At 37.2% G+C, this 17,120-nt stretch overlaps 2 protein-coding genes across 2 annotated transcripts in view; both read left to right on the forward strand.

Moving 5' to 3' along the window:
• Positions 1 to 17,120, forward strand: part of LOC148103711 (butyrophilin subfamily 3 member A2-like) — a 52,068-nt gene that overhangs the window by 20,858 nt on the left and 14,090 nt on the right. The gene's annotated exons all lie outside the window — the stretch shown is intronic.
• The window catches only part of LOC118455850 (uncharacterized), a 33,844-nt gene that overhangs the window by 11,183 nt on the left and 5,541 nt on the right, over positions 1 to 17,120 (forward strand). Inside the window, exons 5-14 of the mRNA XM_087839516.1 lie at positions 2,910 to 3,005; positions 4,446 to 4,514; positions 5,454 to 5,555; positions 8,177 to 8,251; positions 8,590 to 8,646; positions 9,892 to 9,966; positions 11,178 to 11,270; positions 12,339 to 12,431; positions 14,974 to 15,048; positions 15,384 to 15,473. Coding sequence (XP_087695642.1) covers positions 2,910 to 3,005; positions 4,446 to 4,514; positions 5,454 to 5,555; positions 8,177 to 8,251; positions 8,590 to 8,646; positions 9,892 to 9,966; positions 11,178 to 11,270; positions 12,339 to 12,431; positions 14,974 to 15,048; positions 15,384 to 15,473 — 825 coding nt within the window. The remainder of the gene's footprint in view (positions 1 to 2,909; positions 3,006 to 4,445; positions 4,515 to 5,453; positions 5,556 to 8,176; positions 8,252 to 8,589; positions 8,647 to 9,891; positions 9,967 to 11,177; positions 11,271 to 12,338; positions 12,432 to 14,973; positions 15,049 to 15,383; positions 15,474 to 17,120) is intronic.

Here is a 17,120-nt window from a genome sequence, read left to right on the forward strand (position 1 = left end):
TAGTGGAATACATTTTAAAAGTAACCTTCCCGACACTGAACTTAAATCATAACAACAGTTGTAACATCGGAATATTGCAAACTGCAAGACTGAATAAACCTGTAAATATTTAGAATGTTATGTAAAATGAAAAATAAATAATTGTTCCTATTTATGTTTTTAATGTAGTTCTTATTGCGTTGGTGGCAGGTAATCCATTCTGTTAAACTAAAGTACAGCAAGTACAACTATTATGGCACAATATGGTCTTTGTGACAGAGAGGCTCGTACTTGACACATGGCAGTCTTGGAGACAGTCACTGAGGGACAGCGTACAAAACGAGTGTCATTCCAGATCTTTCCATCACTCAGCAAGAAGCCTTTGGTTTTTGTTGCTGTTACAGGAGGAGAAAATCTGAGGTCCTTTAACAGCGTGATGTGGTTTCCTCATCCTCACTCTCTCTCCTGGTTGAAAAGATGGCTTCCATTCATGACGCTTAGCATCAGTGTAACGTTGCCTCTTCAGCTGATATTTCTTACAGTAGACAGAAGGCAAAGAGAGTCTGTCTAGTTAAGTACCCATCTTTCTGCCATACATGTGTTCACAATCCTTTGGTGACTTTCATGTGCTACTGCAATCAGTGTAGGTCTCACTGAACATGGTGCAATGAGTGAGATGTGAAGAAACAGGCAGAAGCAGACGAGATAGACAGTCAGCTGTATGACTCAGAGAACCTGGGCGGTAAATAACAGCAGACCAGCGAGCCATACTCATGCTAGCCCTTTGGTCCTCAGCAGCGTTGTCAGAGCTTGGAGGTCTGTCTGCAGAGTGAAACATCAGCCTCACAAATATGTTCTCCTTTTCTCTGCAGCACACACACCAGCAACAGTAGAACATGTTTGTTCTGTTGCTGACAGTTTGGGAAAAGCAAACGCTGCAGGTTTCTCTGTGCCATGTGGTGGAATTTCTTTATTCTATGTATTGATCACATATTTTAACCATATCACTTTAGTAACAGTTGTATCATTTTGTCACTTAGGTTAGCTTCACAAACGTGTCTTATGCTCTATCACATGTGTTCTACACAGACACACACAGCGGCCGCTGCAGTAAGTCAGAGACGTTCAGGTTTGTGGGGGGTTAGATAGATAGAGTGGGGCACACCTGCTCATCTGTGGAAGAAGGCAGTGAAAAACGGTCATAAATGTCTCTCTTTGAAGGGAAGGTATAGGCCTGTGAGGCGTGGCAACATATAAGAGTTGTGTATTGTCTTTGTCTGTGTATGTATAAGATGTGAGGGCGGCAGCCATTGTCAGAGAGGACCCTGGTGTTTGTCTACAGCAGTGGTTCCCAAACTTTTTTTTTGGTAGGCCCCCTTTGTTTTACAAGAAAATCTTGCCTCATTCGGAGGCATGGGAGTTGTTTTTCAGAGTTGTTTCACTTTATGCACACAGTCAATATCCGGGGCAGCAGGGATGCAGGAAGCAGGTGATGTGTTTGTAGACAACACAGAAGCAGTAGGAGCAGCACATGGGGGTAGAACAGTGTTGCCTAAAAGGGTGATGTTCAGCCTAACACAGGAATTATTTTCTTTGTGTATGTAACCAGTTGAAGATCAGGTGGTTTTAGTGGTGTTTTGCTGAAGTGCTCTTTCTATGGACTTAGTTTGTTGAACGGCAAATTCCGTTTGTGTTGCCAGTGTAGCATCCAGAGTCAATCAGGTTCAAGCAAGACTCTTTCTCTTATGCTGGAGCTAAACACATGTTCAAAGAGCTGATTGTTTCTTCTGTTCTGTCATCAAACTCACATTTACAAGCAAGGTGACACAAGCTGACCACATACTGAATGTCTTATGTGAAGCTTTTGTTTACTTTGTGAAAGCATGTGTTTCCACAACAACATTTACTTTAAGTAAAAAGTGTTGTTTTAGGGCAGCAACAGCAGAGGCAAAAGTGTCACCTGTATTTGGAAGTGAGTAGAAAATTCTTTGTCCCTCTGTTTCTAGGAGTGATGTAAAGCAGCTCTTTGTGCTTCAGACATTACCTGTTGCATTGATGTATGTTTGCAGCCATGATGACTCAGCAAAACTCAATGTAGGGGGAAAATACAAGCAGAGTCACTCGTTGCCAAAATGTAATAGTGACTGATAATGAAACAAGTCCTCAGCAAGGAACAGGTGCCTTTGAATGTCTGCAGCACATAAACACACATGTAACGCCACATTCAACTATGTAGGTTTATCAGCTTGCCATCATTCTTCTACATTTTTAAAACACCACCCTCTAGTGGTGCAGTTTGGTATGTAGCATTATAGGACAACATGGATGAAGCCGCAAACACGGTTTGTGTCCTACAGAACAATAAAAAAAAATCCTATATGTCATTTGTGTATAAGCGAAAAGCATAAAGTACTAAAACAATATTGTTTCTCTGTTAAAAACGGTGATGTTTCTTCGTCCTGTCTGCAGCTCGAAAATAAACTCAAGGATAAGGAAAAGAGGAATGAAGAAACAAAGGAAAAAGTCAAAAAGATACTTTTATGTTTTTACATTTAATTCTGAGACTGATGCTGTTAAACTTTACCAACAAACACAAAACAGTGTAGTTGTTTCATTTTATGAATCAGATTTTATAAATGTTATATTTTGTTTGTTTGTGTGTTTAAGTAAAATCTACTTTTATTTTTGGAGACACTACATTCAAAATCAAATATATCCTTTGGGCCTTCATTTATTTAAATTATTTAGATAATTCAAATAAAACATTTAAATAAATTTTTCATCGTTACTTATTTATATGAACCAACTTATATTTCCATAATTCAGCTGTTATTTAAAGCTTTAATGTGACTGTTTGTGTTGCATTATTGTGTCTTAAACATGAACATTTCTTCCTTCTGCTCTTTCTTCATGTAACATTTCACCTGCAGTTGGAGAAGAAGAAAACTGAAACCATCCATCAGCTCAAGAAGGAGAAACAAGCAGCAGAGAAACTGAAGAATAGGTTCAAGTCCAAATGTCACGAGGTTTGTTCTTCCATTGCAAACATTTTTAATATGCTGACAAAATTCTCTTTATCTCTGCATTATAAAGAGTTATGAAGGAAACTTTAGATATAATTTTGTTTATCTGACACCAAATATCTAATTAATTCTCATTCTCTTATTTCTATATAGAACCTCATTTACTAACTTTTTATGAATGAATGTGTGATTGCATTGTGTAATCACACACATGTGTTTTGCCTTCCATTGCTGCAGTTGCAGAGTAAGGAAGGAAAATTATTTTGTTTATTTGTTGTCTGTCAAAGTCAAAGGAGCTTCCAAAGAAAAACATCTGGACTTCTTGAAGTTACTTGAAGACGTTTCACCTCTCATCCGAGAAGCTTCTTAAGTTCTAAGGTCAAATGGCGGAGAGTCCCAGATATAAACATAGTGGGAGTATCCCCCCACAGAGAGACAAAAGGACCCCCTGATGATCCTCTAATCGCCTGAGCCAAGGTGTGAAACTGGGTGTGGATCCCAATCAGACAGGGTTTCGGGTGAGCTCATTGTGAAACCTGGCCCCACCTTATCATGCGAATTCCTGAGGTCAGATGGCCCAGGATGTGAGTGGGCGTTAAGGCGTCTGGGAAGGGAACTCAAAACTGGATTATAGATGGCAGAGAGTTGGCGTGAAGTGGCTGTTTGGTCTCTCCAATGTAGAGGTCTGTACATTGGAGAGACCAAACAGCCACTTCACAAGCGCATGGCACAACACAGTAGAGCCACCTCCACAGGACAAGACTCAGCTGTCCATTTGCATCTTAAGGATAAAGGTCACTCTTTCGATGATGCCAATGTTCACATTTTGGACAGAGAGGACAGATGATTTGAAAGAGGAGTGAAAGAAGCCATCTATGTCCACTGTGAACGACCATCTTTGAACAGAGGCGGTGGTTTACGACACCAACTGTCTGCCATCTATAATCCAGTTTTGAGTTCCCTCCCCAGACGCCTTAACGCCCACTCACATCCTGGGCCATCTGACCTCAGGAATTCACATGATAAGGTGGGGCCAGGTTTCACAACGAGCTCAGCCAAAACTCTGGCTGATTGGGACCCACACCCAGTTTCACACCTTGGCTCAGGCGATTAGAGGATCATCAGGGGGTCCTTTTGTCCCTCTGTGGGGGGACACTCCCACTAGGTTTATATCTGGGACTCTCCACCATTTGACCTTAGAACTGAAGAAGCTTCTCGGATGAGAGGTGAAACGTCTTCAAGCAACTTAAAGAAGTCCAGACGCTTTTCTTTACAAGCTCCTTTGACTACGATGACCTGGATGACTGAGAACCTTCACAGACATGTCTGTCAAAGTATTTCTATACATAAACATGTTGCTCACAGTGTGAAACTTCAATAATTTTGTCACTTTTATCAACAAAGTGCTGCAGAAACATCAACATCTGTCTTCATTTCTGACAGATGATCAACTCTGAGAAGGATGAAATCATTCAGAAGCTGATGGAAATATTTCCTGCACTGGAATCAAAGGTCAGTGAAAGCATCTCTCAGCACACAGAGGTAAACATGGACACATGTGATGCTGTCATCCTCCCAATGATCACAGACCTGTGCACTTATAATCCTGCAGTTTTGTTCAGCAGCAGTTTCTGTGTCATTAACCAAACACAACTTTGAAATTCTACCATTGCAAGATTTTTGACATCATCCCACAACACTTAATGTTGTTAGCATCATGCTACATCAGCTCCCTTATATTTATGTCACGGTCCTAAGTCTGTGACTCAGTGTTTTTCTGTTTGTATTAGTTATCTTTGATTTCATGATGTGTTTTGATTCTCTTGGGTTTGATTTCTGTCACTAGTATTCCTAACTCCCTAGGTCCTTGGCATTTCTTGTGTTCTCCTTCTTAGGTCGTGGTTCTGTGTTACTTCTGTTAGTATACAGTCATTTCTGTCAGTGTGTCTCTTGTTCTGTCACTGTATCCCCTAGTTTAGTCCACGTCTGTTCAGTTTCCTGTTTTACTTTGAAAGTCTGTGTACTATGTCAATGTGTTGAGTTTTGCCTCCCCTTGTCTTGTCATGTCTGATGAGTCCCAGCTGTGCTCTCCTCCTGTTTCACATTCCCTAATCACCTCAGTATGTATTTAAGCCCTGTGTTTTTCCCTGCTAGTTGTTGCGTCCTCCATGTTTGTTGTGTGTGTATTCATTGTCGTCTACCTTCAGCATCTCCAGTCTAGTTAGTTTAAGTTGTTTATGTATCGCCAAGGGTGACTCACCAGCAAATAAAGCTGTCGTTTAAGTTAATGTTTTGTCTCAGAGTCCTGCACGTGGGTCCAGCCACTGACAGCCACACAACTCATCGTGACAATTTACATCATACAGCTTTAATGTGACTGGTCGTGTTTCATTATTGTGTCTTAAACATGAACATTTCTTCCTTCTGCTCTTTCTTCATGTAACATTTCAGCTGCAGTCAGAGAAGATTACTGAAAGCGTCAAACAGCAGCTCCAGCAGTTGAAAAAAACAACAGCGACACTGAAGGATCAGTTGGAGAAGAATTCTCATGAGGTTTGTTTTTCAGTTGTAAACATTTAAAATTTACTGACTCAACTCTCTTCATGAATAGAATGCACATCAATATTTACTCACCAAATCTGAAGGTCTGAAATATAAAAAAGAATCCAGGATGTACGAATATGTGCTGGATCTCAGGGTCTCATTGTCCTAACCCTCCCCACTCAGTTTAAGATCTGCATGTTGAGGCAGTCTACAGCCAAACATCAGTCACAGAAGAAACTTCTCTGTACAGAGATTTTTTGGATGTTGTGGAAAAAATAAATCAAAGTGATTTTCTGAGATTTTTTAAAAGAAAGTTGAAACCTTTACAAAGGGATCAATACAGCATGAACATGGTTCTTACAAGCAGTGACAAAGAAGCAAAATAATAACATCTCCTTTGAGACCGCTCTCTTTCCCAACATGTAACATGCCAGCGTTCTGTCACATCCTAAGGCGAAAGGTTCTACAACAAACCTTCAGTGTCCCTATGATACGCTTCTGGTGCTAAGACATGATCCAGCTGTTTATTCCAGCCCTAACCACAGCCTTAATCATGTCAGACAGTGTTTTTCAAAGCGATGATAAAGTAAAATAAATGTACATGTGTAGATTTATTCCAAACGGTTCTCATGTTTTCAAACGTGTAACATACAGACATGTTGGGTGGGTGAAAGCGTAACGTACCGACAATTTGTCACAGTGTCGATATGTTACGCTTTGGGATTAGAACATGTTGCTCTTTTATGGCCATCGTGTGGATACAGTCTTTATCTGTTGTAGGAAGCAGGATGTAGAACCTTCACTCATTCTTTAACAAATTTTAGCCACATACCAAAAGCACAATGAGGGTAAAAGAGGATGAAACATTACATTATCACACAGCTGATCAAATAGCACTGAGTGGAAGTGAGATTTAAAGCTTCTGTTTATTGTTACGTTTGATGTGATTAACTGTGTGTGATGAGATAAAGACAAGAGTGAAAATCTTGCACATGTTCATTTTATTAAAGATACAGTTGAAACCAGATATTTACAGACACTTCATTAAAAAAAAAAACATTTTTCTTTACTGTCAAACATCAAATCAGAGTAAATTTTTTTGTTCTGATCAATAAATATTAATATCTTTTGTATTTGTGAAATGTCAGAATAGAGAGAGATATTTGTTGTGGGTTTTTTATTACTTTCATCAGAGTCAGAAGTATACATGCACTTCTTAGTATTTAGTAGAATTACTCTCAAACTGTTTCACTTCAGCCAAACGTTTCAGATTTCCTTCCACAAACTTTCTCAATAGTTTTCTGGAATCTGGGCTCACTGAGAGACAGAACTGGTGTAACTGGGTCGGGTTTGTAGGCCTTCTTGCTGTCACTCACCTTTTCAGTGCTTGCAACAAATCTTCTGTGAGACTGAGATCAGGGCTTTGTGATGGCCACTCTGACACCCTGACTTTGCTGTCTTTAAAACACTTCGTAACTAATTTGGAGGTATGTTTGGGGTTATTGTCCATTCGGAAGACCAATTTGCACCCAAGCTTCAACGTTGTGGCTGATGTCTTCAGATGTTGCTTAAACATGTACGTGCCATCTATTTTGTGAAGTGCATCAGTCCCTTCTGCAGCAAAAAACAGCTCCACAACATGACGCTGTCGCCCCCACACTTCAGAGTTGGGATGATGTTCTGAGGCTTCAAAGCTTCCTCCTTTTTCCTCAAATATACAGTTTATCATTACAGTTCAGTTTTTGTTTGGTCAGACCTCAGGACCCAAAGATTAAGATTTTTGTCCCCATGTTGCAAACTGTAGTCTGACTTTTTTATGATGGTTTTGCAGTAATGACTTTCTCCTCCCAGAGTAACCTTTCAGCTCGACTCAGAATCTGTCTCCTTCCCGAGCAGTATGACGGTTGTACGTTCCCATGTTTTCATACTTGTGTATTATTGTCTGAACTGATGAACGTGGGACCTTCAGTTATCTGGAAATTGCACCAATAGATGAGCCGCACATGTGGAAGTCCACAGTTGTTTTCCTGAAGTCTTGTTAGATAAAGACACAATAAACTTAGTGCATGAAAGTAATGGAAAAACTGTGTTCTTTGTCTTTATACTGACATTACACAAATACAAAAAAATATGTTAATATTTATTGATCTAAAACAAAACAAAAGTTTGATCTTTGCCGGTAAAGAAAAAAGTTTTTTTATGAAGTGTTTGTAAATATCTGGTTTCACCTGTGTACTAAAGTATCCTTGTAAAAGCTGTGGTTCTGTTTGAATCCTTAATTATTCTATAAAATAAAATTCACATTAACAGAAATAATAAAGGTTTTTTTCTGGCATCAGGGTCTGCAATTATTTTTCAAGGCCATAACCTGGAGCAGAGTAGCACCAACCCTCATTTGTTGTATGTAAAGAAAGTGCTGAAGAAATAAATTAATTAATAAATTGACTTCAGTTTAGTGAGTTTGTGACTGTAATTAAATTAATCATTAAAATAACTGCACCAATCAGATTGAATAAGAGGACACAATGGTTGGAAACATGTTGCTCATAGTGAAGGTTCAATAATTTTGTCACTTTTACAAGCAAAACACGGCAGAAACATCAACATCTGTCTGTCTTTATTTCTGACAGATGATCAAATCTGAGATGGAGCTGGATGAATTCATTCAGAAGGTGCTGCAGAAATTTCTTACACTGGAATCAAAGGTCAGTGAAAGCATCTCTCAGCAGACAGAGGTAAACTTGGACATATGTGATGCTGTCATCCTCCCAATGATCACAGATCTGTGCACTTATATTCCTGCGGTTTTGTCCAGCAGCAGTTTGTGTGTCATTAACCAAATACAACTTTGACATCCAACAATCCAAGATTGTTGACATCATCACACAACACTTAATGTTGTTAGCATCATGCTACATCAGCTCCCTTATATTTACATAATGCAGCTTTAATGTGACTCTTGTTGTGTTTTCATTATTGTGTCTTAAATGTAACATTTCACCTGCAGTGGAGGTGGAATACTGACAACAGCAAAAAACTCCAGGATGTGAAACAAACAGCAGAGAACCTGAAGGCTGAGCTGGAGTCCAGAAGTCGTGAGGTTTGTGTTTCCATAAACATTATGAGTTTGTTTACTGAATTTGTAGAATAAAACTGCACACCAGTATTTTTCTACAATATGTGTAGAAAAAGAATTCTAGGCTATATTTATTTAAGAACATAAAAAAGTCTTTATGCATATTATTAGTGCGGGAAATCACAGAATCTTTGGATCTTTGAGTTTAAACACGTTGAGACAGTTTACAGCCAAACATCAGTCACAGCAGATATTTTTTTGATGTGGGTGTTGTGAAAAAATAAATCAAACAGATTTTTTAGATTTATTTAAACAGAGTGAGTCATGACCTTGAACACAGTTTACAGTTAGTTTGTTTTCAAATCTGATTATTAGTTCAAGTAAGTTACAGCTACAGACCAACGGCAAACTGAGGTTAAATCAGGTGAAACACAAATTTCACATTTCTACCCTTTTGAGTATTTTAATTATTTTAATAACAATAAAAATTAAAATAGAAAGTTCACAAATTACAGAGTTTACGTGAACACATCATAAACTGGAAATATAAATTACCATTAGCAGTTTCACTGTTATCTAAACTTGATTTAAATGAAGCTGTTCACTCATGAGAGATTGTTGTTCAATTAAGGAAAACATTTGGTGTGAGACATCTTTATCAAAGTTCATCTTTAAATCCATCAGCTAATGTTTCTAATGTGGAAAACAATCATCAGCAACACACACTGGACAGCAAGATGATAATGAGCCTAATGCGAATATGTTCTGTGACCGCTGTATATCCTGGACTTTGACAGGTGTCTGGGTGATGCTGAACCATCCAGATAAAAATAAAAACACCAGTTAGCCAGCAGTGTGTCCTGTAGGTCAGTTTGGTTGAACAGATTTCAGAAAACGCTGCTATAAAGTCACATGGTTCACAATCTGCTTCCAACAGGGAGAAGTGAAGCTGAACTCTGTGTCAAAGATTCAAGTTGCAGTTATTTATATTTCATATCACCTTAAATCTTCACTCAAAGACAAGTATCTTTGATAGTGTATATACATATGTATTATATATAAGAGACAAATATTGTTCGTTTAATATGTTGGCATTACTAAATTTGGCTCTATGCTTACATATATGTATAAAAAGAAAATGTATGAGCTGTGAAAACTGTTTCTGATAGAATGAAGAGTAGACTGATATATTAAATATTCCTTTATTGGGTAAGAAAATCAGACCATGTCTGATGCAGAAATATAAACATCTGTCTTTGTTTCTGACAGATGATCAAATCTGAGAGGGAGAAGGATGAAATCATTCGGAAGCTGATGAAAACATTTCCTACACTGGAATCAAAGGTCAGTGAAAGCATCTCTCAGCACACAGAGGTAAACATGAACATATGTGATGCTGTCATCCTCCCAATGATCACAGAGCTGTGCACTTATATTCCTGCAGTTTTGGCCAGCAGCAGCTTTTTTGTAGTAACTAGTATCTATACTTAATTACTTTTTCAAAGTAACTTGCCCAACACTGGTCACCAGCTGCTCTGTGTTGGATGAAAAGTGGTTTGTCTGAAAGAAGCCAAAAGGTTTATTATAATGGTTATTTCTCAGATAGCTGCATATGAACTGTGGTCCATCCCAAGGCAGCTGCCTCGGTCCACTTCTCTATTCAGTTTTCATTAATGATCTGCCACATCTTGGACAAATCTCATCTTGTAATGTACTTCGATGATTCCACCATGTTTTATTCAGCTAGCGATAATTCAGAATTGACCAGCATATTACAAGAAGATTTGCTGAACGTGTTTTACTGGATAAGTAAAAATAACATGATTCTAGTTAATCTAAACCTAAATCTATGTTAACTGGAAGTAGACTATGTTTAGTCAACAGTCCACAACTGATTCTCTTCATAGCTGGATCAGAATAAGAACAGGTCACCCAGATTAAACTAATTGGTGTTACTATAAATCACCACCTCATGGTCTCAACATATAGACTCTGTCATTAAGAAAATGAGACAGGCCATAGCTGTGGTTAGGAAATGCTCCTTCTAAATAAGATGTTATTAATGCATGATTGAATAGATAATAAACATTTTTGGCTTCCAGTACAAACTAAATTACACTTTGGCTTCTTTTTATTTATAAAGAAAGCAACACTGTTAAACACAACACATTTTTTCTCTGCTCAGCTGCAGTATCGTATGAAATACACAATCATGCTACACAGTGTGTAACAAACTGCAATTTAGTAATTCCTTGATCCAAAACCATTTTTTTTAAAAAAAATCGTTATATTGAGAGCATATTTTAAGAGGAATAAACTGCCTTATGCAATTAGAGAACTAGCTACTATTCCCAATTGAAAAAAAGAAAAAAAAAAAAACTATTTACACAGTTTTTAATTATTGTAAATACTGTAAGAGGGTTTTTGATTTTTATGCATTGTGCACGAAGACCAGCAATCACTGTTGTGGAAGCTAATGGGGTTCCTTATATATAAGTAAAAAATAAATAAAAAACACTTAATGTTGTTAACATCATGCTACATTTCACCTGCAGTGGAAGAAGAACACTGATATCATCAAACAGCTCGTGCAGGTGAAACAAAAAGCAGAAGACCTGAAGAAACAGCTGCAGCCCCAAACTCATGAGGTTTGTCTTTCCATTTTTCTATAATTGAATAGAATAAAAGTGCACATCAGTACTTACTCACCAGCAGACTTTACAGTATAAACAAAAAATAAACAAATCTAAATCTAAGGGTCTAAATATATCATCCATACATGATATTGAGGCAGTCTACAACCAAACATCAATGTCATGGTAAATTTTCTGTGGGAGGCAGAGTTGTGGACTCTCAGGCAAAACTGTGCTGGAAATAGTTTTATTGCTAAATTCCCAGAAAACAGGTGATGTGAACATGAACTGGGAACTAAATCTTTGAAATACTACTACAGACACTTTCTAAACAGACAAGACACACAGATAGACAGAGCTCACAACACCAAATAGACGGAGACACAGACATTATATACACAAGAGGACATCAGGGCAGAGAGGAGACACCCGGGAAACACAGCTGGACATGATGCACACAGGACAGGAGACTGTCAGAATAAAACGGGAAACATGAGAAACACACACTGAGACACACTGAGTGCAAATGAGACGGAGAGACATGACTGGGGACCAGAAAGGCAAATAAGCATGGAGACAAGACTGAGACACAAATAACAAACAGAACTAGACACAAGAGGACGGGGAACACAGAGGGAGGGATTATTCTAACCTAAACACACTTAAAGCATAATATAAATGAAACCAACATAGAATATTCAAACATTATAAAGTCCAGAGACCTCAAACCACTGCGTCACTGACTCAGGACCATGACAGTCAAAGCAGAAACGTCACTTTTGGTGTTTGTGATCATGTAGAGGATCAGCTGTGTTTCAGCTTCTCATTAAACTAAAGCTGCTGCTTCACTGTACATGCATGATTTGTTGGCTTTGTGTGATGGTGCTGCTGTCATAGGCTGATGGAGAGGAGTAAACTCACTGCTGTGTAAAAGGATCGTTCCTGATCTGATTGTCATTCACATGTTAGAAGCAACAAGTTTCAGTTTTCCAGTTTAGATTTCAATCTGGAAAGTCTCCTGTTGATCTCAGTAGAGAGCATTTCTTCCTTCTGCTCTTTCTTCATCTAACATATCAGCTGCAGTCTGAGGAGGAAATTGAAACCATCCATCAGCTCCAGCAGCTGGAACAAGCAGCAGAGATCCTGAAGATTCAGCTGGAGTCCAAAAATCAGCAGGTTTGTCTTTTCATCATAAATATTATGAATTTGTTGACTCAGCTCTTTATGAATAAAATAATAGTAAAAATCAGTATTTACACACTAACAGACTATTTAGATAAATAAATAAATAAATAAATAATGAATGAATAAATAAATAAAACTAAATGTAAAGGTGTAAAATATATTTTAAATATGGATTTAGAAGCTATACATGCTGCTGTTGATCTCAGTAAATAAACAGTCACTTTCCTCCCTGTACAGGGATTTTTAGATGTTGATGAAAGAGGATGAAACACTGTACAATCAACTCCTCAGTAAAGTAGAAAATGTTTTCTAACTTTGATATGTAGAATCTATCAGAGCTTAATATTTGGTCTAATGTAGATTTTTCTTAAACTGACAGCATTTTGTGTTGTTGAAATTTGAGTTTATTTCACATTAAATATTGATGTTATCACACACCTGATCAAATAGCAGGTGAGATTTAAAGCTTCTGTTTATTTTTACGTTTGATGTGATTAACAGTGTGTAAAGAAACAAAGACAAGAGTGAGAATATTGCACATTTATTTCAGTAAAGATACAGTATCCTGTAAGAGCTGTAACAATCAAATTTAAAACAAATTCTGAAGTGAAGGCAAGCACCGGGGAAATATGTTCAAGTCTTTTACTTCGTGTCAGAAGACGAGCTGCAGCATCTGGACCAACTGCAGCTGGTTTCCAGCTGGGATGTAATCAAAGCATGGATCCTCCTTTCAAAGCTTTTAAAAGATAAAAATTATTTCAGAGATAGATGTAAGGTTGAAAAAAGACCGCTGTACAACAGGGCTAATCTGTTTTTTCAAATGCAAACTTTCTCTCAATTATAACCCCCACATTTTTGGCATGCAATTTAATAAAAGGCTCAATACTGTGCAGGTTAACAAGAGAGGTGCTGGGATTGCAACTTGGTCCAAAAATGATCACTTTGGTTTTGTTCTCATTAAAGTTAAGGAAGTTAGAAGACATCCAGGCTTTAACTTCACCAAGACACTGAAGTAAGGGTTCAGGTAGGGCAGAACAGTTTCTGTTCAGTTGAAGACAGATCTGAGTGTCATCGAGATATGAATGGAAACATGTTATATTTTCCAAAAAATAGACCTGGAAGCAGCATATAAATAGATAATAAAATTGGCCACCACAAGTAAGGGGAGCTGAGGAAGAGATAAAATCTCCAAAGCTCACAGAGAAAGTCCTGTCAGACAGGTAAGACCTGAACCACTCTGATGGAATGACCTTGATGCTGCAATGCTCCAACTGTGAGATCAAGATTCTGTGGTCAACAGTATCAAAGGCAGCGGTCAGATCCAAAAGCAAAAGAACAGCTGAGTCTCCTGAGTCAGAGGCTACTAAAAGATCACTAAGAACTTTTAAAATTGTAGTTTCAGTGCTGTGAAGAAGATTTAAACCAGACTGAAACCTCTCAAGAACATAGTGTCCATTTACAAAAGATTGCAGCTGAACAAATACAATCTTTCCCGAAATTTTTGATAGAAAAGGAAGCTTTGAAATAGGCCTGACATTTGGGAGAAAAGAGGACTCGAGATTAGGTTTTTTAAATACAGGCTGTACAACAGCATGTTTAAAACAGGCTGACACAACAACTGTTAAAAATCCTGAAAAAAAAGAAAAAAAAAAAGAAAAGATATTTAAATTAAGATATTCACAGTCTGAAGGTAAAGGTTCCGTAAAGCAGCTGGACTCACCTGCCAGGCTTCTGCCACAAGGATTAGATGCAGTTCCTGATTAGTGAAGAAGTCCTTAAGAATGAAAGTTTTATTTGTTAGCGATCGAGCACTAACAAGACTTATCCTTCAATTCAATTCAATTTTATTTATATAGCGCCAAATCACAACAAAAGTCGCCTCAAGGCGCTTTATATTGTACAGTAGATAAAGAGAAAATCATAACAATCATATGTCCCCCTATGAGCAAGCACTTTGGCGACAGTGGGAAGGAAAAACTCCCTTTTAACAGGAAGAAATATGCTCTCTCTTTCTAGTCCCTGTCAGTACTCTTGCTGCAGCATTTTGGATTAGCTGAAGGCTTGTCAGCGAGTTTTTAGGACATCCTGATAATAATGAATTGCAGTAGTCCAGCCTGGAAGTAATAAATGCATGAACTAGTTTTTCAGCGTCACTCTGAGAAAGGATATTTCTAATTTTAGAGATGTTGCGCAAATGGAGGAAAGCAGTCTTACATATTTGTTTAATATTCCTGACAGGAATTGTGGAACAAGCTACAAGTTAGCATTTTTAAGACAAATAAAAAAAATAAAACACTAGTACAAACAGAGTCAGATGACAAGCCGTACACACTGACGCAATCTTGGTTTCTCTTAGACAAAGTAGAGAAATTTTATTCTATACAGTATATCATTAAAAAAAGAAAACCACCGATCAGACTGATTATGGTTGGAAACATGTTGCTCACAGTGTGAAGCTTCAATACTTTGGTCACTTTTATCAACAAAGCGCTGCAGAAACATACATACATATGTCTGTCTTTTTTTCTGACAGATGATCAAATCTGAGAGGGAGAAGGATGAAATCATTCAGAAGCTGATAGAAATATTTCCTACACTGGACTCAAAGGTCAGTGAAAGCATCTCTCAGCACACAGAGGTAAACATGGACACATGTGATGCTGTCATCCTCCCAATGATCACAGACCTGTGCACTTATATTCCTGCAGTTTTGTCCAGCAGCAGTTTGTGTGTCATTAACCAAACACAACTATGAAATCCTACCACTGCAAGATTGTTGACATTATCCCACAACACTTAATGTTGTTAACATCATGCTACATCAGCTCCCTTATATTTACATCATACAGCTTTAATGTGACTCTGGTTGTGTTTTCATTATTGTGTCTTAAAAATAAACATTTCTTCCTTCTGCTCTTTCTTCATGTAACATTTCACCTGCAGTGGAAGGAAAATACTAAAATCATCAATCAGCTTCAGGAGGTAAAAGAAACAGCAGAGAAACTGGAGCAGCTGGAGAAGAAAAATCAGGAGGTTTGTGTTTCCATTATAAACACTTTGAATTTACTGACCTCTTTATGAATAGAATAATTGCACACATCAATATTTACTCACCATCAGACTGTACAGTATAAATGAATCAATAAATCAAAATCTTAGCATCTCAATTATAAAAAAAAAATCCCAGATATATACCTGTAAGAATATAAGAAAAAACAGTGTGCATGCATAATCCCAAAAGGTTGATTCTGTTCATCTGGACGTAACGTTTTCAGTGGAAGAAACATTTTGTCACTCACCCAAGTAACTTCTTCAGTTTCAGCTGACTGCAGGTTTCCCAACCTTATGAACAGTAGATTTATATAATTAATTTAAAAAAAATCAGCAGAACTGATGTGTTGTGGGAATTATATCATTTTTATATCATGTTTATTCTTCTATATCCTTTTTATTAAAGCATTTATTCAATTTATTAAACACACGTGTGGGAAGATACACAGCACTACATTGTCAACACAGATCTCCGCTCAAAGCATACTTTTAAAATAGTTTTATTATGTCAGGGTTCACGCCCCTTTTCGCGTCAATAAAGAATATAACAGGCATAAGTTATAATTAATGACATTTAAACAAGTTTCCGTGTTCAACAACATTTTGCCCTATATGGCTGTCTCACCCTCCAGATGTTTCCTGTCGACTCATTCATGGCATGCTTATCTTTAACACCTTCTGCATCACTAGTTGCTAAGCAAGCATAAAGCAAAATATGTTTCACCTTTACCCTAGAAATAAATCTATGTGATGTTTGTAAACATGATATAAATATGATATAATTCCCACAGTGTGCATATTATTAGTAAGGGAAAAGTAAAAGCTGGTTTTAGTTTTAGAAAGTCTAAATTGAAACTAAGATATTTCCTTAGTGTTATTTACAAATATTAATTTATATTATCCAGCTCATATTTACATAATACAGATTTTATTTCCAGCTTTAATTGAACTCTTATTGTGTTATTAATATTGTGTCTTAAACATGAACATGTCTTTCTTCTGCTCTTTCCTCATATAACATTTCAGGGTAAGACAGACAGTGAAATCATCAAACAGCTCGAGCGGGACAAAGAAACAGCAGAGAAGCTGAAGCAGCTTCAGGTTTGTCTTTCTGTTATAAACATTCTGAATTTACTGACCCAACTCTTTTGATGAATAGAGTAACTGCACACATCAATATTTACTCACCGTCAGACTATTTAATATAAATGAATAAATTTATATTAAATTTAAATCTACGTGTCTCAGTTAAATAAAAAAAAAAATCCAGGACATATATATGTAAGTATATAGGAAAAAAATTGTCCACGCATATTCCCAGAAAGTTGATTCTGTTCATCTGGATGCAGCTTTTTACATAATTCATTAAATCAGCAGCACTGATGAACATTGGGCTGTGCGTGCATATTGTTAGTAAGTAAAAAGTAAAACCTGGTTTTAGTTTTAGAGACACTACGTTGAAACTAAGATATTTCCTTACCATCTTCAGTTATTTACAAATATTTATTTATATTTTCCAACTTATATTTTCATAATACAGCTTTTATTTACAGATTTAATTTAACTCTGGTTGTGTTATCATGATTGTGTCTTAAACATGAACATTTCTTCCTTTTGTTCTTTCCTCAT

This window comes from Neolamprologus brichardi, chromosome 3 (assembly GCF_056152115.1).
Source record: "Neolamprologus brichardi isolate AB-2024 chromosome 3, ASM5615211v1, whole genome shotgun sequence".
In the NCBI taxonomy this organism is placed as follows: Eukaryota; Metazoa; Chordata; class Actinopteri; order Cichliformes; family Cichlidae; genus Neolamprologus; species Neolamprologus brichardi.